The following is a 23,709-nucleotide window of genomic DNA, read 5'->3' on the forward strand; positions in this document are numbered from 1 at the left end:
AATCAACAGAAGAAACTCTCGGGTACTTGTAGAGGTCAGTGAGGTGACTTTGGGAAACTGCAAACCTCTCATCAAACTTGCCTGCCTATGAAGGTCCTTCTGGTGGGGAGCCCAAAGTGAAATACTCACAGGGAGGGCTGCAAGATCCACCTTCAGGTGGCTGGGGTGGGGGTATCTGTGGCCTAGTCCTACCACCCACTACACTGCAGTCCCTGGATGTTTCCTTGCCCTGCTGCCTTCCAGCCAGGCTCGGGGCATCCCCTCACTCTGCCTATCCACCCGGGCTCTGCCGAGGCCCAACTCTGCTGGAGGTAGATAGGAGGTCCTAGGTACCCTTGATGAGGGATGGTTAGAGCTTGGAGGGGTGCAGACCAGACCCTGACAATCCCAAACCCTGGTGAGTGGTTCAGGACTGGGTAAAGGCAGGACTACTGTGGGGCAGGTGCACTCCCACCAGCAAGAGGAATAAGGAAGCAGAGACCTAAACAGTGAGGAAATAAGACATTTGAAGGTGTTTGAAGCGTTCCAGGTGGAAGGCTCGGTGGGTGCAAAGGCCTGGTGGCCAGAACCCATCTTGCCATTCCAGCTTTGCTGTGCTGTGAAGGTTGCCTAGGCCGGTGGAGCAGGGAACAGGCCGGGATCCCCAGGGTGCTGCCCCAGGGCGCGGGCCCCACCGACCATTCACCCCACCCGCGGGGAGGCCAGTCTGGCAGATGGGCGGCCCGCGGTGGGGGCGGCGGTCGTCTGGCGGACACAGGCTCACCCGCCCTCCGCCGCCGGACAAAGCGGGCCTAGACAAAGGCGCGGCCAACACCTGTCGCTCTTGGCTCGGCCCCCGCTTTTCTCCACCGAAGCGGCTGCAGCTGCCAACTGTCATGGGCATCAAGTTACGGGGACCAGACGGCGACCTACGCGAGCCTGGGCGAGGGGAGGGCTGGGAGAAAAGGGAGCCGAGGGGGAGGGGTGGCGGGGGACGAAGGAGACTGCCACAGGGAGGGAAGCCGGGACGAATGAACGAGAGTGGGGACCAGGGAAGGACGGGCGAGGAGCGGGGAGGGCTAGGAAGAGTGGGCGCGGCGGGGAACCAGGGCAGGGTGTGTGTATGGGGGTGGGGAGGGGGACCTGGGAAGGAGGACAGGGAGATCAGAGGGGGACAGGGGAGCGAAGGCGATTAGGGGGACATGGAGAGCTCAGGGGGACAGCGATGATGATTAGAAAAGAAGGGGCGGCTGGTGGGGGCGTGGTACCAGAGAAGGAGCGGGGGAAGGGTGACCAGAGAAGGAGCGCCCCGAAGAGGAGGGGCGGTGTCGCCGGACCCGCCCCACTAGGATCCCCGCGAAGGCGGAGGGCTGTGTCGGGACCCACACTTCCGCAAGAAAGTCAACGGAGTCCTGGGGCCCGCTCCCAACCCCAATACCCCATGGGTCTCTATCTCTCCGGGGTTCCGCAGCTATCCCAACCCGGACCCTTAGACCTTCCCAGGTCCAGAGACCGCGGCCTTGACTGTGGTTCTGCCCTCCACAATCTAGCACCCCAACACTCGGGCAGGAGCGCTCCTCTCCGGAGGCACCTTGCACGAACTAAGACAAGTGCGAATGCACGAATGAGCTCCTGCTCCCACGCACAGCAGACCTGGGGGCCCTGCTCAGGTAGGGAGGAAAACAAACGCACCCCCAGTCACAGCGCACCGGGTCACCGCCCCCTCGGGTGCCCCAAGCCGCTGGCGTTGAGCGGAGGCCCGGCTGGGGGCCCCGCCCGCCGGCCACGCCCCACCAGCTGCCCGTGGACCCCGGCGGCGGGGCCGGACAAAGCGCGCCGCTCCCATTGGCCGCGGCGCGCCTAGAAGCCGGCGGCTCCAGGGCCGCGCGGCCAATCCGTGCATTGAAATGCAAATAAGGGGCTATAAAAGGGGCGGGGCCTCGGCCGGCGGAAGACGCGAAGGAGCGAGGGCTGCGGCGGCCCCGGCGGCGCGCTGCGAGGGGCGCGGGCGCTCGTCGCGCTTGCGGCGCTCTGGGCGGTGCGGGTCATGGCTCCGCCCCTGGCGCCCGGCCGGGACCGTGCGGGCCGAGAGTTTGAGGACGCCTGGGAGACTCGGGGGGACCGCAAGGTGCGGGCCGGGGCCGCAGGCGGGCAGGCGGGCGGGAGGCCCGGGACCTGGGCTCAGTCGCCCGCTTCCCGCAGGCCCGGAAGCCCCTGGTGGAGAAGAAGCGGCGCGCGCGGATCAACGAGAGCCTTCAGGAGCTGCGGCTGCTGCTGGCGGGCGCCGAGGTGAGACGGGCGCGCGGGCCGGCGGGCGCCCGGGGGCTGCTGGGCGGAGAGCGGGGGGCGCGGCCCTGCCCGGCCTCACCGGCCCCCCACACGCCCCCCGGCGCTCCCGCCCGCGCAGGTGCAGGCCAAGCTGGAGAACGCCGAGGTGCTGGAGCTGACGGTGCGGCGCGTGCAGGGCACGCTGCGGGGCCGGGCGCGCGGTGAGTGGCGGTGGGGCGCGCGGGCGGGGCGCGTTCGCCCGGCCCGCCCCCGCCTCGGAATGGGGTCTTCCCCGCCCGGCGCCCCGGTACAGCCCGCGCCCGGGGCTCCACCGGGTCTCCCGGGTGAGCCCTGTCCCCGCGGGCTGGGACGGGCCTGGCCACCGCAGTCGCTGCTTACCGGACGGGGCGCCGCTCTCTCCCTCCCACTCCCGGGTGCAGAGCGCGAGCAGCTGCAGGCGGAAGCAAGCGAGCGCTTCGCGGCCGGCTACATCCAGTGCATGCACGAGGTGCACACGTTCGTGTCCACGTGCCAGGCCATCGATGCCACCGTCGCCGCGGAACTCCTCAACCACCTGCTCGAGTCCATGCCTCTGCGCGAGGGCAGCAGCTTCCGGGATCTGCTGGGGGACGCCCTGGCCGGGTCTCCGGGAGCCCCTGGGCGAAGCGGCTGGCCCACGGGAGGGGCCTTGGGGTCCCCTCTGCCCAGTCCCCCGGGCCCCGGGGACGACCTGTGCTCCGACCTGGAGGAGGCCCCCGAGGCTGAACTGAGCCGAGCGCCTGCCGAAGGGCCAGACTTGGTGCCAGCAGCCCTGGGCAGCCTGACCGCTGCTCGCATAGCCCAGAGCGTCTGGAGGCCTTGGTGACTAACGCCAGCCCCAGGTTTGCAAGGGTGGGTGTGGCCTTCCCTTGCTCTGTTCCAGCCTCCCTGGGGACAGATGTGGTGGGGGCAGGGGCCTGAATGTCTCCCAGATCTGCCTGCCCTCCTCATCCAGTGAGTGGGTTGCAGGGCAGTCCAGGATGACCAGCCCATTCAGGCCCCTAGCCCTGTTTCTTAAGCGAGTATCTCTTGGGGATCCCCAGCCCCGGGTTGGGTGGAGGGTGGGAGCTGCAGGCCGCAGGGAGAATCCTACAGAGCTACCGCGGTTCTCCAGGACTGCAGGTGGCCCAGCCTTCCCAGGTACTGTGTGGATCTGGGGGCAGAAGTGCTGAAACCCTCCTCCGTGCCGGGCACTAGTGTCGGGGACAGAGGGAGACCTCGGACCCTGGCGGCCCTGGCCTGAGCAGAAGCTTGAAGTTGCCACTTCATTCAGGACACAGGAGGCAGGTGCATTCCCCAGCATTGCCAGTCCTCTGCCAGACAGAAGCAAAGCCTCCCTGAACGCCTTGCATTTATCACACTTGGAGTTTGTGTATTAGGTTACCAACAAATGTTCCAGTTTTATTAAATAAAGGATTTTGGAGAGTTAGTTACCCTACAGAAGTATGACTGATGTGGTGTCTTCACGGAGTCTAATGTGTAAATACTAGACTAAGGGCATTTTTCTTGTATCTAATGCCGGTGGATGTTTCTAAAACCTCTCACCCTTTGTCAGCAAAGTGAGGAGTAGACTGGTGGTGGAGACGAGGCCCCCGTGCGACTTCTCACAGTGGATGGTGCGTCCACCTCCCTGGGAGATGGATACCGCCGGCATGGGGTTTGTCTCCAGAGTAACTAAGCACCAGGGAAACAGCCTGTCCCGGGACCATTCTCTGGTACACGAGCTCCCAGGGATAAACTCATTCCTACTTCCTAGCCATGGGGTTTGGAAGTTGCTTTCAAAGACCTGTGTCAGGATCCATAAGCATGATGCAGACGTCAGTCTCCCGTGTTAGGTCGTGGGGTGCCCCTCTTCCTGACTAGAGGGAGCTGCCCCCGGTGCCAGGCAGTTCAGGGACACGGAGACCCTCCCGGGGCATGGCTTGAAGTCCAAGCGCCATGGCTCTGGGCAGCTTGGGCTGAAGATCAAACTGCGCCCAAGAGGCCAGGAGCCTTGGAAGGAGGGCGATGGGATGGGCAGTTGGGGAATGGGGAGCTTGCCCTCCTGGGCTGGGGCAGGGCCTGCAGATAGCACGTGGTCAGCTGACAGTCACTCCACAGGTAGCCCAACTCAGTCGTCTCCTGCTCCAGGACCCAAAGCAGCTGGGGTTGCCAGTGCCCAGACTGGGGCTGAGGTGTGACGACTCAGGAGTGTCACCTGGGTCTCCTCTCTGGTTGTGCGCCTTTGCTTCAAGAACATCTTTCTCAACAGCCCTTTTACAAAAGCCCCCCAACAGGTCCTGCCCACCAGGAGGGGGGTTCACATTGGCTCCCCTCTGGTTCAATCTCAGATCTCAGCCACTAGCCTACATAACCAGATGCACCTTATTTTTACGCAAATATATATATATATATATATTTTTTTAATTTACATCCAAGTTAGCACATAGTGCAACAATGATTTCAGGAGTACAGTCCTTAGTGCCCCTTACCCATTTAGCCCATTCCCCCTCCCACAACCCCTCCCGTAACCCTCTGTTTGTTCTCTATATTTAAGAGTCTCTTAGGTTTTGTCCCCCTCCCTGTTTTTATATCATTTTTGCTTCCCTCCCCTTACATTCATCTGTTGTGTCTTAAAGTCCTCCTATGAGTGAACTCATAGGATTTTTGTCTTTCTCTGAATGACTAATTTCACTTAACATAATACCCTCCAGTTCCACTCATGTAGTTGCAAACGGCAAGATTTCATTCTTTTTGATTGCCGAGTAATACTCCGTTGCATATAATACCACATCTTCTTTATCCATTCATCCATCGATGGACATCTGGGCTCTTTCCATACTTTGGCTGCTGTTGATAGCACTGGTATAAACATCAGGGTGCACGTATCCCTTCAAAACAGCATGCCTGTATCCCTTCGATAAATACTTAGTAGTGCGATTCCTAGGTCGTAGGGTAGTTCTGTCTTTAATTTTTTGAGGAACCTCCCTACTGTTTTCCAGAGTGGCTGCACAGTTTAGATGCACCTTATTTTTAGCGACTGGGGATGAGTTGGTGGGATGGGGTCGGAGAGGCAGGTCCATAGGAGAGGTCTCAAGAGGGATGGGAACATTATTCCTGGGATTATTTTAGCTGTCCCAGACAAACTGACATAGGAGGTGTCCACAGAGACACAGATGGAGAGCAGGTCCCCCTGCAAAACCTCTGTTGCATGTGGCTTCTAGCAGCACACAAAGGCCACTGTGATGAGCTCTGATGCCATTGAGGGGGGACTGTTTTGAAGCATCAACTCCTTCCTCTCATATGCACACTTGTCACATTCTCCCAGAGGCCCTGGACTCACTAGGCCACAGGACTCACGAGGCTGAAGAAGAGGCTAGTGCTTTCAGAACAGCTACATCCCCTCTGGAGGCTCGAAAGTGAATCCGTTTCCTTTCCTTTTCCTGCTTCAGAGGCCACCGACATTCTTTGGCTGGTGGCCCCCTTCCTCCAGCTTCTAAGCCAGTAACAATGCATCTGCCTTTGTGCCTCCCTCTTCCTTCTACTTTGAAGGAACCTCATGATGATATTTGGGCCCACCTGGACAATCCAGGAGACTCGCCCTGTCTCAGGGCCCTCAGTCCTTAATCAGGTTTGCAACACCTCTTTTGCCATGTAAGGTGACACACTCACAGTTTCTGGGAATGACGACACGGACATGTTTGGGGGACCATTATTCTGCCCAGGCGCTCTACCTTCCATCAAGACACGGTGTGGTGCCAGCCTTCCACGCAGCCGTTGGATTCGGTCCCCTCCGACCTCTCAGGGGCTCTAATGCATCATTAATCCCTCCTCCCTCTGGATCATTCTACAAAGCTGTAATCTCTCCGTCTGGAGAAAGAGGAGACACAATCCCCCTGGACCTGCCATCCCTGGTTAGGCTCTGCCTCGTTTTTCCGCTCTAAAGCAACATTCCTTAAAAGCACTGTTTACACTAGCTGTCTCCACTTCTGCACCTCACTCCCCTTCTCTCCTCTGCAGTCAGGCCGTTCTTCCCCTCCGCTCCAAGGAACCTGCCCTGGCCAAGATCTCCAGCGAGCATTTCCAGACCCGGGGATTCTGTCTCAAGTTTCAGCTTGCTCAACCTTCCTCCAGTGAAGCACTCCTCCTGGGTTATCACTCCCTCCCTCCCGAAAGTCCACTTCAAAAACCCCCAATCCTTCAGGCTGTCACTGGCCATCCTCAGTCTCCTTTGCTGACCAACCTCTGAATGAGGGCATACACGTTCAGGACTCTGTGTCCTTCCCTGTCACCCCTGCCCTGGCCCATTTGGCTTGTTCCATCGTGTGCCCTTGATGCAAAGCCCATCTCTATCCTTGTCGGCCCCTCTATCCTCAGGTCCACTCAACACCTCCACTCAGACGTCAGATGCGCATCACAAACCATAGCCAGAGCACAGCCGACTCTCAGCCCCAAACGCACCGTCACTGCGCCAGTCGTTGCCCCTTCACGGCACCCCATTGACTATGGACGATAACCTATACAAGCCACACTCTTTTCCTGTCACCTCCCCTCCACTCAATCAAGTGCATGAGCCCTACTCCAAACTCCAGTTTCCAACCGTCATCTTTCCACCGGCAGAGGGCTAGGCACCCTCATCTCACCTTTAACCTGGACTTGGGCAGCGGGGCTAACTCGCCTCCCCACTCCCATGTGGGGCGTCTGGCAGTGGCCTTCAAGGCCGGACCAGAGACCAGCTGCCTCCGCGGATCCTCCCTCCCGCAGTTCTGCTCTGGCCTCGGGCCTTGGAGAGCAACCTGAGAGCGGGGGTGCGGCCAGTCTCGCTCAGCGCCGAGCGCGGGGGAAAGCGGCCTGATTTGGGAATGAGCGAGCGGAGCTCCGGGGGTCTCGGGCCGGACTCCCACGGCGCGCAGCTCTCGGACACGCCGCACGGACTGGGAGGAACTCCGGGGACTTTTCCCAGGCTTTCTGGAGGCTTTCTTCGCTGGGCCTGGGGGCCGAGACCTTGGCCGCGCCCCCGGCCCCGCCCCGCCCGAGGCGACCGAGGAGCCTCCTGGGAGATGTAGTTCTCGTCCTTCCACTTCCCCTTCCGCGAGGCCGCTGCAGGCTGAGCCGGGACCGCGACTCCCAGAGGCCTGCGGGCCCGGAGGCCACGCCCCTCCCGGCGAGCGTCCCGACCCAGGTGCCGGCCAGGATCCTCGCGCCGCCGGGTAAGTGGCCGTGTGGCCGGTCGCGTCCGGAGTGCCGTCCCGTCGGCAGCCCTGGCGCCAAGAGAGGACGCGAGGCAGGCGCCGGCGCCCCGCAGCTCGAGCCGCGCGTCCGCGTGTGGACGCGAAGGCCAAGGGCGTCTCGGCCGGCCGGGCAGTCGCTGCGCGGGCCGCCGCCCGGGGTCGCCGACCGCCGCGGGTCCCGGGAGGCCGGGGGTATTGAAAGAGCAGCCAAAGCCACCAGCGACGGGGGTCGAGAAGGAGGGGGTCGTTCCAGGCTGTGGAACGGAAGCAGGTTTGTTGAGGAGGGGGACACGAGCCTTGCTGACGGTGCCGGAGACCGAGCCCCGGCTCCGCGCAGCCTTCACTCTCCGCCTGCGCTGGGCGAGCACCTGTTGTGTGCTGCGGTCCGAGACACACTGACCGGACCCCTGCTGCCGTGGACCCTTGCATTCTCTAAAGACGGCCGAGAGCCCACGGCGAGCCGCTGGCCACCGCACACTGCCCAGAGGTAGACAGTGGCATCGCTTTTGAGAGCAACCGGGGAAGCCCAGAGCTTATCAGATTATTAATGTCTGTCCTTGGGTTTAGATGGGTCTAGAAGCGATAAGGTTTTAAACTGGTGACCGAGAGGCCTCCTGGATTGTCGTGGCAGCACCCAGGCATCTTACCCGGCTAGACCTGCGCTGCCGCGTCGTTGTCGTTGCCTCGCTGTCCATCTGCCATCAGCAGATGACACTAGGGGTACCGTCTTCTTGCCCCTCCGGATCCTGCCCCGCCTTGACCTCGGAAATCTGCTACATGCCCTTAGACATCCAAGTCAGTAAGCATTCCGTGGACCTTGTCACCCCTCACCGTCGAGCTGGCTCCCAAACCTTAAGCTCCTACCTTCTGTCTTACCCACTCTCTCCAGCCGAACTTGTTAGACCTCGCTGGGACGTAATCACTGTCCTAGTTTCCTTCACAGCCCAGTTTCTTGAAAATAACTTCTGTTCTCATTGTCTTCACTGCCTCACCTGCTTGCTTATCACAGAATTTCACCTCGGTCTACATTTCCCATCACTGTACTGGAAACTTCTAGAAGTCTCTGAGGAAGTCCTTACTGCCAAGTAGACCCTTTAGTTTTCTTCTGCCTAAATATTGCAGCATTTAACACTGACGGTAACCTCATGCTTTTTAAAACCCCCGGCCGGGTCTCGTGTTCTTGCTTCCTCTTCAACCCTTCCTTCTCAGATCCGAGACAGCTGTCAGCCCACCCTTTAAGTGTTGCCGTGTCCTGTGTCCCTTTCTGTAGCCCACTTATCTCTAGACTACAATCCGTATGATCCCTGTGGCGTTCCCTCCCGTGTGGCTGAGTCCACACTTGACTTTCGGCCCAGCTGGGCTCTCTAGAGCTCTCGTGGGGTTTATCCAGATGCCCCTGGCTGTTGCCTTTCGACACCCCACAGGTTCTAAAGACACAGCAAGTGCAACCTGAGCTCTGCTCTCCTGCAAAACCCGTGCCTCCTGTCGTGTTCCTCAACCACCCAGGGCAGACCCCTGACAGGGAGACACCTCCTCGTCCTTCAGCCCCCCCACCCCACGCAATTGTCCAGGAGCCATCAATTCTCCCTTGTTAATAGCGCTAATGAAGGCATGAGTGAATGAGTTTGCATCTTCCTTGTCCCCGCTGTCCCTGCTGCCACATTCTTATTTCAGGTTCTTACCTCCCACCTGGAGAATGGGAATGGTCCTTAAGAAAACCACACCCAGTCTTACCTCCTGAACTTCGGTCCTTCAAAAGCCCGACCCTGCAGATTAGCAAAGTGTGGGAGGCGCATGACTCCCAGGGGTCCGCTCGGAGCCCCACCGCCAGGCCCCTCTTCTCTGCTCCCACCCCCTTGCCTGGGGTGGGACCGGCTGCCCCCCACCGCCCTGCAATCCTCTCCCGTTGCCTTCAAGGTTGGGAAGGTTTTCCTGGTCACCCTGGCTAGAGGCGGTTTTCAAGTTTCTTTTGATGCTGTATTTCAGACAACGTTTACTTATTCTTTCACAGTATTCGTTGGATACCTGCTCTTCGTCAGGCATCATTCTCATTGCTGGAGATAAAGCTTCTTCTCAAGCTCATACTGTTATGAGGGAAACAGACCAAAAACACACGATATGGCAGGCAGTGTTCCCGGCCAAGAAGAACATAAAGTGGGTCGAGAGGCCGGGGAGTAATGGTGTGGAAACAGCGTGCAGGTTTAGGAAGGCTGGTTAGGCCACCTGTCTGGTAGGTTTCATCCGAGCAGAGAACGGATGAGGTGAAGGAAGGAGCAGGCAGCTCTCCTGAGAAGGAACGTTCCAGGGAGAGGAAGTAGCAAGTGCAAAGGCCGAAAGTGGGACGTGTGGGGCCAGTTCCAGGGCCGGTGCAGCTGGGTCCCTACAGTCTTGTAACAGGTGCTCCTTGGGGCTCGTGGGGGTCTCCGTCGGTTAAGCGGTTGAACGTCTGACTTGGTTTCGGCTCAGGTCATGATCTCGTGGTTCGTGAGGGCGAGCCCCGAGTCAGGCTCTGCGCTGACAGCTCAGAGCCTGCTTGGATTCCCAGTCTCTCTCTCTCTCTCTCTCTCTCTCTCTCTCTCTCTCTCTCTCTCTGCCTTTCCCGCTCTTCCTTTCCCTCCCCTGCTTGCTCTCGTGCTCTCTCTCTCTCTCAAAATAAATACACTTAAGAAAAAAATGTTCCTTGTTTTTTCTGTATTTCTTTCAGTAATAACAGCAATACCATATGTTCATTAACAGCAGGTACCAGGAGACTCTTGTGCGTGATCTTGTCCGTTCCTCACATGTCACGGTGACCCTCTGGGGGAGGTATTTCTTACTACTCTCCGTTTTACAGATGAGGAAACTGAGGCTCAGATAGGTTAAGTAACTGTTCCCAAACTAGATTTTTATTTTAAAAGCAATACACACCCCCAGGAAAAGGCAAGCATTACAGAAGGCCTGCCGTGGACAGTCTGGGTCCTCCTTCTCTCTTCTTGCCCCATACCTTCCTCCCTCTCTCCAGGAGTCCCCACGGTTAACAATTTCTTGGGTGACCTCTTTGATCCTTCCCATGCATCTGCAAGCATATATATCTGGGAAAAATGTCTTTTTCTTTTTCTGCCAATGGGACCATTCTGTACATACGATTCTGCAACTTTTTTAACCCAACAGTAGGATCGTCTATTCAGCGCTGTGGACCATGCCCCCGCTGCGTGCCAAGCAAGCACTGTCCTCGGCACCAGGGACACAGTAGTGAAGAGGAAAAGCCCCTCCCTCACGGGGCCCCCCTGGCCCACCACGTGGCCTGGGGCAGAGCCTTCTTGCCCACATTAACCTCACCAAGGGTGTAGAGAGGGTTTCCGAGGTTTCTCCAAGACCGGTACTCAGCGAACATCCTGTGTACTTTGCACATGCTTCTAGAATTAAAGTGGCCGGGCAAATGGTATGTCGTTGAAATTGTCAGATCATTGCCCTGAAAAACTGTCTGCGTTACACTTCCGCCTTCAGCAGAGGAGGGGAGTTTTCTACACTGTCTTTATTTTTTATTTTTTATGTTTATTCTTGAGAGAGAGACAGAGCACGAGCAGGGGGAGGGGCAGAGAGAGAGGGAGACATAGAACCTGAAGCAGCTCCAGGCTCCGAGCCGTCAGCACAGAGCCCCATGTGGGGCTCGAACCCATAAACCCCAAGATCATGACCTGAGCCGAAGTCGGACGCTTAATTGAGCCACCCAGGCGCCTGTCCCATCTACACTGCCTTTAGTGGCAGACATCCCTATTTCACTGATTTACTACCATGAAAAAAAGTTTGTTTAGGGGCGCATGGGTGGCTCAGTCGGTTAAGCGTCCGACTTCGGCTCAGGTCATGATCTCACGGTCTGTGAGTTTGAGCCGCACCTCAGGCTCTGTACTGACAGCTTGGAGCCTGGACCTGCTTCGGGTTCTGTGTCTCCCTCTCTCTCTGCCCCTCCCGCGCTCATGCTCTGTCTCTCTCTGTCTAAAATAAATAAAAACATTAAAAAAAATTTTTTTAAAAAAAGTTTAAGGGAAGAATATTGAATTTAGTGGGTGCCATTGGCATCTGTGGAGATAATCACATGTTTTCTTATTTTCGCCCTTTTGCCTGTCAATGTGGAGTATTTTGTGTTTGGATTCATCCATAATGAGCCATGCTTCTGGTTTTCACCCAACTGTAGAATCGTCTTAATGGGGTCAAGGTCTTGCTGAATTTGGTTTGTATATAATTTTATGTAGGATTCTTTTAATAGACTTGATTTTTTTTAGAGCAGTTTGGAGTTCATAACAAAACCGAGCAGAAGATAGAGATTTCCCATGTACCCCTGTTCCCACACACACACGACTTACCCCCTGATCAGTATCCCCCACCCGAGTGGTCCGTTTGTTGCAGTCGATGAGCCCACCCATCATTATCCCCCAAAGTCCCTAGGTGACACTGGGGTTCACTCTAGGTGCTGTACATTCTCTGGGTTGGGACAAATGTCGGGCACGTAGTATGTCCACCACAGAGTACGATACAGAGCAGTGTCACTGCCCTAAAAATCCTGTGCCCTGCCTGTTCATCTCTCCCTCCCCGCAGTGTCTCACAGTCACGATCTTTTTCACTATCTGCAGAGTTTTACCTTTCCCACAGTGTTTTGTAGGATTTTTTTGCATCAGAATTCCTACGAGGTATTGCTCTGTGGTTTTTTTGTATGTGCGGTCTTCCTGATTTGGGTGTCTGTGTTAAGCTGCCCCTCTGAAAAGATTGGGAGTCTTGCTGTTTGTTTGTTTTAAGATTTTATTTTTGAGTAATCTCGACACCCAACATGGGGCTCGAGCCCACAACCCTGAGATCAAGGGTTGCAGGCTCCACCGACTGAGCCAGCCAGGCGCCCTGGGAGTCTTGCTTTTATTCCTGTGTGTTCTGGAACAGCTTAAATAGCATTGGAATAACACAGTCCTTAAGTTCTGAAAGTGTACATAGAGAGTGCAGTGGCAAGAGGTACGCTAATTTTAAAAAGTTTGTTTTTAGATAGTTTTTTTTAAAGTTTATTTGTTTTTGAGAGAGACACAGCATGAGCGGGGGGAGGGGCAGAGAGAGAATCCCAAGCAGGATCGGCCGCTGCCAGCACAGAGCCCGACTCGGGGCTTGAACTCACGAAACCGTGAGATCATGACCTGAGCCGAAACCAGGAGTCAGACCCTTAACCAACGGAGCCGCCCAGGTGCCCCAGAGGTGCACTAATTTAAAAAGTTTTCTGTCTGGGCACCTGGGTGGCTCTGTCGGTTAGACATGAGACTCTTCAGCTCAGCTCAGGTCATGATCTGTCCGTTCGGCAGATCGAGCCCCACGTGGGCTCTGCGCTGGCAGCTCCGAGCCTGCTCGGGATTCTCTCTCTCTCTCTCTCTCTCTCTCTCTCTCTCTCTCTCTCTCCCCCTCCCATGCTTGTGCTCACGCATGCATGCTCTGTCTCTCTGTCTCAAAAGAAATAGACATCAAAAATAAAAAAAGCTTGGGGCGCCTGGGTGGCTCAGTCGGTTAAGCGTCCGACTTCAGCTCAGGTCACGATCTCGCGGTCCGCGAGTTCGAGCCCCGCATCGGGCTCTGGGCTGGTGGCTCAGAGCCTGGAGCCTGTTTCCCATTCTGTGTCTCCCTCTCTCTCTGCCCCTCCCCCGTTCATGCTGTGTCTCTCTCTGTCTCAAAAATAAATAAATGTTAAAAAAATAAAAAAAAAAATAAAAAAAAAAAAGCTCAAAGCGATTGTCTGCATCGCTCCCTGTAAGCCTTTCCAAGGCATCTGATTGTTTCTCACTCCCATTTCCTGAGTGACGTGGGGCATCTTTTCTCAGGCTTACCAGGTATTTGTGTTTCCCTCAGAGCCAGGTTGGGTGCCCCGTCTACACCTCCAGAGGTCCCTGAAGGTACGGTGTTGGGAGTGCGGGAGCACGAAGGAAACCCGAGAAGGAAGTGGAGGGCCCTGGCAGCCCGCATGGACCCGCATAGGCCACTCAGGCAAGGCTCGAACCACAGATGGATCCAAGGCTTGACAACACCCCTCCTGCTGTTCGTGGGATGCGACGGGCAGGGCAGGAGCTTGGCCAGGGAGGGAAGCGGCCCCCAGCAGCGGGCCGTCCGGGCTTCCATGTTTTCACCTGGCCTCTTTTCCGTGTCACCCTGCACAACGGCCCCGGGGAGCTGGCCACCTTCGGCCATTCTTCCTTCCATAGTCTGTGCGAGCAATAAACGGAATCTAGAAAGGGCTCGCGACTTCCTTAGTAGCACCTCTGTCAGCCTGTGCTGGACAGAATGGAAGGAAAATGAGGCAAAAGGGGGTTGGTGGGGGGGGGGGGAGGGCAGGGCCCACCCGATTTGGGGAGCAAACCACAGATCTCCCCTTGCCCGGGGCCAAATTCTCTTTTCTGCCCCTTGTCTCCTCCAAGGCTTGATGGAGCCCCTGGAGGTTTGCCCACTTCTCCTTCAGGATGTTGTATCCAGATCTGCCCAAGTCATTCCACCCGGAGAAACTCCAGTTGGAAGAGCGCTCAGATGGACCAGCAAATTCTAGAGGACTGGAGCTGCCCCAACACTGTATTATGGAAATTTCCAGCGGTACCGTTGACATCTTCCTCGACTTTTATCACATCTGGGCAGCCATCTGTTAATCCATTTTTATTCTTGATGCCTTCAGAGTAAATTCCCCTCCAACATTAACTAGCATCCGTTATTCGCAGTCTTTTCCTTTGGACCCAAAACTTACAATGAAGTGCCCTGCTTGTAAGGGAACATCTGCTGAGTTTTGACAAATCTGTACAGTTTTGTAACTCAGACCCTACTGAGATACCGGTAAGAAAGTTCTCTCATGCTCCTCAGACAGTCCCCACTCCCACCCCGAGGCAACCAGTCAGTACCCTGCCTAGCAATACTGGAGCACAAAGCAAAAGGAAAAATCAAATTTGTGCTTAATTTTTTTTGCAGAACAATAAAGTAGGTGAAAAGCCGTTGAAAAATTTTAAACTAGGCATATTAAAATTAAAAATATTTTGAAGTTTAAATATTTTATTTATATAAAACCAATTGATGATTTTACTTAACCAGGTTTAATGGAAACAAACAATAATATTTCCAAAGTTTACTACTTATTTTCAGTTGGAGAGAATTGCCGGATTAATTTCCTTTTTTTTTTTTTTTTTTTAATGTTTCTTTATTTTGAGAGACAGTGTAAGCGGGGGAGGAGAGAGAGAGAGAGAGGGAGACACAGAATCCGAAGCAGGCTCCAAGCTCCGAGCTGTCAGCACAGAGCCTGACTCGGGGCTGGAACCCACGAACTGTGGGAACATGACCTGAGCCGAAGTCAGAAACTTAACCCACTTAGACACCCAGGTGCCCCCTTTGGATGTGTTTTTAATGTGGGTTTTCGAACAGAGGCAAAAGGCAGCACCTGGGTGGCTCAGCGGGTTAAACCTCTGACTTTAGCTCAGGTCATGATCTCGTGGTTTGTGGGTTCGAGCCCAACATCGGGCTCTGTGCTGACAGCTCAGAGTCTGGAACCTGCTTTGGATTCTGTGTCTCGCTGTCCCTCCTATGCTCATGCTCTTTCTGTGTCTCTCAATAATAAATAAAAACAAAAAAGCTTTTAAAAAAAATGGCTAAAATGATACATTTGCTGTTAGGTATATCTTACCACAATAAAAAAATCAACTAAGGAAAGTATGAACTGAACTGAATGTAAACACCCCCAGGCCCAGGATTCCAATCCCTGGGCATGTGCCATTGCGGATGGGTGCCAGTGTTCGCCAAAAGACACACTTTGGGATGTTCCTACCGGTAGTGTTTGTTAGAGCCTCAGACTGGATACGACTCAGCTGTTCACAGATGCCAGAACATGTTCGTAAGGAACCTGCATCCACACCAGGGATTATCACACAGTGAGAAGACAAGGTCAGGTCCGCCTGCTAACAGTTCACATGAGTCTCACCTACATGGTGCTGAGCGAAAGAAGTCCGGGTCGGAAGAGCGCGCACTGCGTGATTCCATTTATATGAGGTTCAAACCCCCACCAAATGAAGCCGTGGCCCTAGTGCCAACCGTGGGACGTCGTGACTGAAGTGGTTTCTGGGCGCAGGAGATATTCCGTGTTGCGATCTGAGTCCTCGTCGGTGGGTGTATTTACTTTGTGAGACTTCATCAAGGAATATACTTGGATTCAGTGTGGATTTCAGTAAAAAAAGTTTCCTAAAAAAAAAGAATCAAAGAAATCGACCATTACAAATAGCAGAAAATTAGGTACTGGGTGGAAATAAAGTAATAAAAATATTTTTTATCTAAAAAGTGAATTATGGTGACATATTTATCAGTGTCTTAAGTGGATAAGGTGTAAGAGTTTCCTAGTACATTTATTTTCCTGGTTAAATGGTCTCAGAAAATGCTCAATCAAGTCTCACTTGTGAAAAGTCAAATATATCAATAAGTAAGACGTGTATGGCTCATCTCCGTGCCTGAGATGAGGTCCAGAAAATCCTTTTGAGGAAGTGAGCTCTGAGCTGAGTTTGGGGCCTGGGAGGGGGGGCAGCCATTTGAGGAGCAGGAAAAAGTTGTTCTAATCAAAGAGAACGAGGGCCCAGTCTTGAGGTCCACAGAGCCCGCTGCATCCTGGAGAAAGGGAGGAGCCCAGGGGTCAGGGCCACAGTCAAGGTTTGAAACTCCCAAGGTCAGAGGTACTCATGCCAATGCCCAGTGAGACAATGGAGGGCCTCATAAGCATAGCAGGGAATTTGGATTTTATGCTACGCAAATGGGAAGCAATCGAGAGACTTAAAGCAGGGGAGGGCAGTGGGCGAAGTTATGTTTTAAAATGATCTCTCTCCCTTTCTGGAAAATCAACTGTAGGAGGACAAGAGTCTAACAGAGAGGAGGCAGCGTGATTTGCCTCAGGAAAACGCAGTCATGCCTCAGAGATCTTGGGGGTTCGCTTCCAGATCACCACAGTAAAGCAAATATCACAGCGAAGTGAGTCCAGTGAGCTCACTGGTCTCCTGGTGCACATGAAAGTTGTGTTTACACGACACTGTCGTGTGTCAGGTGTGTTAACAGCTTCATGTCTACAGGAATGTACAGACTTGAGTCCAAACGTATTTTATTGCTAAACAATGCTAACCATCATCTGAGCTCTCAGTGAGTCAGAATCCTCTCGCTGGAGGAAGATCTTGCCTCGATGCTCACGGCTGCTTGGTGGCTGTGACAGTTTCCTAAATTAGTCAACAACGAGGTTGGTCTGGTACATCAAGTGACTCCTCCTTTCGTGGACGATTTCTCTGTGGCACGTGATGCCGTTTGACGCCATTTTACGCACAGTAGGAATCGTTCGACACCGGAGTCCGTCCTCTCAAACACAGCCACGGCTCTATCAGCTAAGTGTATGCATCTTCCAGATCCTTTGTGGTCACGTCAACAGTCTTCACGGCATCGTCACCGGCGGCAGATTCCGCCTCAAGAAACCACTTCCCCAAGAAGCAACTCCTCCTCCGTTCAAGATTTCCCCCAAGACCGCGGCCACACATTCAGTCCCATCATCAGGCTCCGCTTGCAATTCTGGTTCTCTTGCTGTTTCCACCCCATCGGCAGCGACTTCCTCCACGGGAGGCTTGGACCCTCCATGTTGTCCGTGTGGGTTAGAATCAACTTCTTCCAAACTCTTGTGAATGTTGGTATTTTGACCTCTTCCCGTGAATCGTGAATGTTCTCAATATAAAACATAGAGAGTGGTGAATCCTTTCCAGAAGGGTTTCGGTTTACCTTGCCCAGATCCCTCAGAGGAATCACGATGACACTTGTAGCCTCATGAAATGTAAAGACTTGAAAGTCAAAACGACCCCCCGATGCACGGGCTGCAGAATGGGTTCTGTGATAGCTGGCAGGAAAACAGCATTCGTCTCGTTGTCCTTCTCCATCGGAGCTCTTGGGTGACCCAGTACGTTGTCAGTGAGCACTAATATTTTGAAAGGAGTCTCTTTTTTTGTTCTGAGCCCTGGGTCTCAACAGTGAGATTAAAATATTTGGAAAACCACGTCGTGAACAGACGTGCGCTCATCCAGGCTGTGCCATTCTGCCTACGGAGCACTGGTGGAGTATATTTCCCATAATTCTGAAGGGCCCCAGGATTTTCCGGACGGTGAACGGGCACTGGCATCAATGTCAAGTCCCCGGTCGCACCGGCCCCTGGTAAGAGAGCCTGTCCCCTGGGGCTCTGGAGCCAGGCGTTGACGTCTGCTCTCCGACGTGACAACCCTCGATCATGTTTCCTTCCAGCAGAAGGCCGCTCCGTCCACACCGCCCGTCTGTTGTTTAGGGCAGCCGCCCCCACCTTCGTCCTGCCGGGTCTCCCGGAGCACTTGCCGCAGCTCCGGCACGAGCACTCGCAGCCTCACCTTACACTTGCACTTCTGTGTTACGGACACGCTTCTCTCCTGAACCAACCCCTGCTCACTCCAGACTTTCCTCCGGCAGCCTCTTCACCTCCCGGCCTTCACAAGGAGCGCCAGGGCCTTGGTCTGGATTGGCCTTTGGCTTACGGGAACGTTGTGGCTGGCTGGGTCTTCTATCCCGACCACCAAAACCTTCTCCGTACCAGCAATAAGGCTGTTTCGCTTTCTTACCATCCGTGTGTTCGCTGGAGTGGCCCTTTTAATTTCCCCGAGAACTCATCTCTCGCGTTCACAACCTGGACGACCGTTCGGTGCGAGAGGCCCCACTTCCGGCCTGTTTCAGCTTTCCACCGGCCTTCCTCACCGAGCTTCCTCATGTCTGGCTTTTGATTGAAAGTGGGAGACGTGCGACCCTTCCTTTCACTTGGACACGTAGAGGCCATCGTAGGGCTGTTAACTGGCCTAATTGCAGTATCGTTGTGTCTCGGGGAACAGGGAGGCCCGAGGAGAGGTGGAGACGAGGCAGTGGCCGGCGGGGGAAGCAGACAGGACACACACAGGACATTTATCGATTCAGTTTTCCGACTTATCTGGGCGCGGTTCGCGGTGTCCCCAGACAATGACAGTAGTCACATCCGAGGTCACGGGTGACAGATCACCACGACAAATATTATAATGAACAAGTTCGAAATATTGCGAGAATTACCCAAATGCGACAGAGACACAAAGTGAGCAGACGCTGTCGGAAAATGGTGCCAATCGGCTTCCTCGGCACAGGGTTGCCCAAAACCTTCAACTTGTAAAAACTGCAATATCTGTGAAACACAATAAAGCAAAGCGCAATAAAATTAGGCATGCCTGTAATGGGCTTGGTCTGGGGTCACAGTCACAGAAATGGGATGTGGAAGAATCGCGGAAGTGGAACAGGTAAGATCCACCTACTGAACTGGCCGTATGGCGTAAGGAAAAGATAGGAACTGAGGCCGGTGCCTAGGTTGGGCAGGAGCCACTGGGCAGATGATTTGAGAAAGACTGGCGTGAACAGTTTTTGGGGAGAAGGCAGGAGTTGTGTTTGGCATATATTGTAAATGGCATCATTTGAGATGCCCATTAGACATCCAGGTGGGGCTGCTGAGTGGACAGGTGGGGATACAGGTATGTCGAGTTCCAAGAGGAAGCCAAGGCCAGAGACATGCACGGGTGTGCCATCAAAACACAGACGTATTTGGGGTGCCTGGGTGGCGCAGTCGGTTAAGCGTCCGACTTCAGCCAGGTCACGATCTCGCGGTCCGGGAGTTCGAGCCCCGCGTCGGGCTCTGGGCTGATGGCTCGGAGCCTGGAGCCTGTTTCCGATTCTGGGTCTCCCTCTCTCTCTGCCCCTCGCCCGTTCATGCTCTGTCTCTCTCTGTCCCAAAAAGAATAAATAAACGTTGAAAAAAAATTAAAAAAAAAAAAACACAGACGTATTTAAAGCCAAAGAACTAATAAAGACGGTTTTGGAAGTGAATAAATTGCAGACCGAAGGAGGTCCCGCACCATGCCCTCGGGCAGGTCAACGTTTAGATGAGGAAAAGCCAACAGAGTGAATCTGAAAAGGGGCGTTCCGAGTGGGCCACATTTCCCTTCTAGTATGAAGTGGGTGGGGTTCCAAGGCTTCTGGGCTTCTTTCTGCCCTGAAAGAAGGGTCTGTCCTCCCGTGACATGGCTCCAGTCTGCAGACAGAGGGCGCAGGCAGGAGAGCACGTGCCCTTCCATTGCCTTCTAAGGACACTGACATTTTTCTAATCGTGAAAAGGTCTGCGGCTCCCCCACTGAGTTAAAGTCATCCTTTTTGCCTTTAGGACCCCTTGTGAAATGACCCCAACTTAACTTGAGACCTCGAGTCCTACCCACCCACCCACCCAACTCCTCTCCATTCCTTACGGAGCTGTGAACACGGGGCTTATTCATGCCATTGTGCCCTGCCCTCTACCCCAAAATGAATCTAAAAATCACACCTGACTTTTTTTCTTCTCTTTTAGAGAGAGAGAGTGTGTGTGGGTGGGGGAGAGAAGAGAGGGAGAGGGAATCTTAAGCGGACTCCATGCTCAGTGCACAGCCCGATGCGAGGCTTGATCCCAAGACCCTGGGATCGTGACCTGAGCTGAGATCAAGAGTCGGACGCTCAACCGGCTGAGCCACCCAGGTGCCCCCACACCTGACTTCAAAGGCCCCAGGTAGAAGGTGTCCAGTTCAGGCCCCCTGACAGCCAGCCCTTTCACCATTTCTGTGCACTCCACACAGGCACTCAGGCACCCACCCACACCCACACCCACACCCACACACACACACACACACACGTCCCTTGTATTTTGAGCATGTTCCTCTCCTGCTAGCAGATGCAGGAACTATTTCTGGCCCGGTGTGAACTTTGAGAATTACTAACCCTGTTCCTTCCTGACCTTCCCCCAGCCTTAGGTGCTTATCTTACTCACGTGCTCGTGCTCATCGGTTCTCACCTGAAGATTCAAGGGGAGCCCTCTGCAGACCTACCCAACAGGCAACATTACTTTCCTCAAAAGGCTAAGAGATTTGATCAAATTATCATATGCAAAGCACCTAACTAGTGACAGGCCCCCAACAGGCACCCGGTGTTCTAAGTTCTCCTCCCCTTCTTCACAATAGGAATAGTAAAGTCGATCACTTTTTCACAGGGTGAGAGACTTTTTCTGACATTGATTCAAACTTCCCCAAACCAGGGTTGCTATAAAATCCTTCCCACCGCCCTGGAAGACAACGGTTATTTGTGGTTTCCAAGCCGTCTTTCATTTTCCAAGCCGTCTGTCACAGTGCACAAAACAGGTGTGGTTATCAGGCTGTTCAATTCTTACGGCTGCCCTTGTAAGGGCCCCCACATTTCGCAGCTTAAAACAATCACTCCGTTTTGTTCATATTTTGTGGGTCAGGAATCCCACAAGGGCGGGGGCTTGACACTCGAGATCCTTGCTGTCTGTGCACTTGGCACTTCCAGTGTTTTCCCTGGGAATCTCCTTAGCCAGATTCATCAGTTCATTGGGTACATTTTCTATTTCCCACAATATCGTGGGTAACGGCTGTGCTGAATGTACGTAACAATGGTCTTCTTTCCTCCACCTTCCTCACTTTTTGTGAAGCCCTCATTTACAGCCTCCAGGCCCATCGGGGGTGGGGGGCCTCCCACAGTCTTCTCCAGGCCCCTCTGGTTACCTGCTGACCTGGTCCCAAAGATAGTCCCTTATGTTTTGGGTTTTTGCACCTGACCTTAGCCAAAAGGCCGAGAAGTGACGTTTTGGCCTTTTGATGTGTCAGCACTCCCCGTCAAACTCCTCTTCCTGGTATTATTGTTGTGTAATCGATTACCCCTAAATTTAGCAGCTTAAAAACACTGCTTACTTTGCTTGCGATTCTGTGGGTTGGGAATTCTCAAAGGGCTCAGCTGGGCAGTCCTGGCTTGGGGTCTCTCACGAGGTCATAGTCAGATATTGGCCGGGGCTGGGGTCATCTGAGGCTTCCTCAGGGATGGATGTCCTCGATGACTCACCCTACGAGGCTGGCAGCCAAGGCTGGCTATTGGCTGGGAGCTCGGCTGGCATCGCTGAACACAGCGCCCATCTGGGGCTTCTCCAGCACGGTAGCCCCGGAGCAGCTGAACTCCTTAGTCGCTGACCGACTCCCCAGCAAGTGTCTCCAGAGCATCAGGCAGAAGCTGCATGGCCTTTTAGGACCTAGCCTTGGAAGTCATACAACGGCCCATCTTCCATTCTCTACAAGTCAAAGCTGTCACAGCTCACCCAGGGCCGTGGGAGACGACTCACAGCCTACCTCTCGATGGAAGGTGGCAGGGATACATTTCAGAAGAGCAGGAGGGATGGGAGGTATTGTGGCCACAAACTGGAAAATATCATTGGCCACACAGGCAGCTGATAACATCCTGGGACATCAGGTACTCCCTTTCCTTGTCTCTAGACAGCTCAAGTTCTTAAAATCCGAAGTTATGATTTTTTTCTAAGAGCAAAATAGTCAAGTAGGCTTGGGCAGTCCTGAGCAAGTACCCAGGGGGCGTCACTCTTGGCTCCAACCTTCCTCATATTCCTGAGGTAGGAAGGCTGTGTCATGCACTTTGAACTTCAAAAATGGACATAGTCTTTCACTCGTTCATTCATCCAACCAATGTATACGAGCACCTATTACGTGCCAGGTGCTCAGGGTACAGTTATGTGTAGGACCAAACATGGCTCCTGACCTCCACCTGCTCACATTCTTTTTTTTTTTTTAAATTTTTTTTTCCCAACGTTTTTTATTTATTTTTTGGGACAGAGAGAGACAGAGCATGAACGGGGGAGGGGCAGAGAGAGAGAGAGACACAGAATCGGAAACAGGCTCCGGGCTCCGAGCCATCAGCCCAGAGCCCGACGCGGGGCTCGAACTCCCGGACCGCGAGATCGTGACCTGGCTGAAGTCGGACGCTTAACCGACTGCGCCACCCAGGCGCCCCTCACCTGCTCACATTCTGACGGGAGATACGGTTCATCCACGAAATGATGACATAAACGACTGTAAAACTGTAACTATGACAACAGCTGTAAAGGGTGCTTGGGGCACTCAAGAAAGGTTTTCCTGAGGAATTGATGACTCAGCTGAAATCTGAGGAATGAATGGAATTTACCCAGGAGAAGGGGGTCGAGGAGAACATTTCAAGCCAGGGGACCTGAGAAAATGCCCTGGGACAAGACAGAGAAAGACAAGTACAAGGGATGGAGAGAAGCCCCAAGAGAGAAGCCTGACAGGCGGCTGTGATTTGGTGACACAGACTTGACGGGGGTGGGGTCAGGGAGTGGATCCAGAAGACATTCAGAAGATGAAACTGAGAGGACTTGGTGATGACAGTGTGTCAGGCATCTACTGCTGCCTAACAAATGACAACAAACTCAGCAGCTTAAAACCACACCCGTCTAAAAAAAAAAATAAATAAAAAAAAATAAGGGGCGCCTGGGTGGCGCAGTCGGTTAAGCGTCCGACTTCAGCCAGGTCACGATCTCGCGGTCCGTGAGTTCGAGCCCCGCGTCGGGCTCTGTGCTGACGGCTCAGAGCCTGGAGCCTGTTTCCGATTCTGTGTCTCCCTCTCTCTCTGCCCCTCCCCCGTTCACGCTCTGTCTCTCTCTGTCCCAAAAATAAATAAACGTTGAAAAAAAAAAATTAAAAAAAAAAAATAAAACCACACCCGTCTAGTATCCCGCAGTTTCCACAGGTCAGGAGTCTGGGCGCAGCTGGGTCCTCTACAAGGCTGCAGTCATGTGTTGGCCCGGGCTGGGGTCTCACGTGAGGCTCAACTAGGAAGGATCTGCTTCCGAGCTCAGATAACCGTGGGTAGCGTTCATCGCCTTATGGGTTCTTGGATTGAAAGCCTCGGTTTCTAGGGGCGCCTGGGTGGCTCAGTCGGTTAAACCTCCGACTTCGGCTCAGGTCATGATCTCACGGTTCATGAGTTCAAGCCCCGCGTCGGGCTCTGTGCTGACTGCTCAGAACCTGGAGCCTGTTTCGGATTCCGTGTCTCCCTCTCTCTCTGACCCTCCCCCGTTCATGCTGTGTCTCTCCCTGCCTCAAAAATAAATAAAACGTTTAAAAAAAAATTTTTAGAAAGCCCCGGTTTCTTGCCATCACCCGGAAGCCACCCTCAGTTCCTTATTGCTGTCCTCCTCTACTGTGGCTCACGACATGGCAACTTGCTTCTTCAAAGTCAGCAAGGGAGGGTGAGTCCCCAGGCAGGATGGGTGTCACAAACCCGTGTGAAAGAA

General features: G+C 54.2%; 1 protein-coding gene across 2 annotated transcripts; it reads left to right on the forward strand.

The window, feature by feature from the left end:
• The first annotated feature begins 1,972 nt into the window (after nucleotides 1-1,972).
• On the forward strand, nucleotides 1,973-3,724 carry HES6 (hes family bHLH transcription factor 6). 2 transcript variants are annotated; one of them, XM_047083794.1, is made up of 5 exons: nucleotides 1,973-2,107; nucleotides 2,182-2,268; nucleotides 2,387-2,468; nucleotides 2,688-3,128; nucleotides 3,401-3,724. In XM_047083794.1, exons 1-4 carry the CDS (start codon nucleotides 2,027-2,029, stop codon nucleotides 3,110-3,112), a joined length of 675 nt encoding a protein of 224 aa, XP_046939750.1. In that variant the 5' UTR covers nucleotides 1,973-2,026; the 3' UTR covers nucleotides 3,113-3,128; nucleotides 3,401-3,724. The 2 variants fall into 2 exon arrangements, with proteins under 2 accessions (XP_046939750.1, XP_046939749.1); XM_047083793.1 differs by having other exon boundaries at nucleotides 2,688-3,724.
• The last annotated feature ends 19,985 nt before the right edge of the window (nucleotides 3,725-23,709 follow it).

The sequence above is a fragment of the Lynx rufus genome, unplaced genomic scaffold, assembly GCF_022079265.1.
Source record: "Lynx rufus isolate CCGP_SWC_20201006 ecotype Redwood Valley unplaced genomic scaffold, mLynRuf1.p SCAF_2, whole genome shotgun sequence".
In the NCBI taxonomy this organism is placed as follows: domain Eukaryota; kingdom Metazoa; phylum Chordata; class Mammalia; order Carnivora; family Felidae; genus Lynx; species Lynx rufus.

What these genes read in the sequence shown, in the direction of transcription:
- HES6 (XM_047083793.1), top strand. Translation starts at nt 2,027, where the DNA reads ATGGCTCCGCCCCTGGCGCCCGGCCGGGACCGTGCGGGCCGAGAGTTT. An exon ending in TGCTGCTGGCGGGCGCCGAG is followed by an intron (nt 2,269 to 2,386) that starts GTGAGACGGGCG and finishes CCGCCCGCGCAG; the next exon opens with GTGCAGGCCAAGCTGGAGAA. An exon ending in GCTGCGGGGCCGGGCGCGCG is followed by an intron (nt 2,469 to 2,687) that starts GTGAGTGGCGGT and finishes TCCCGGGTGCAG; the next exon opens with AGCGCGAGCAGCTGCAGGCG.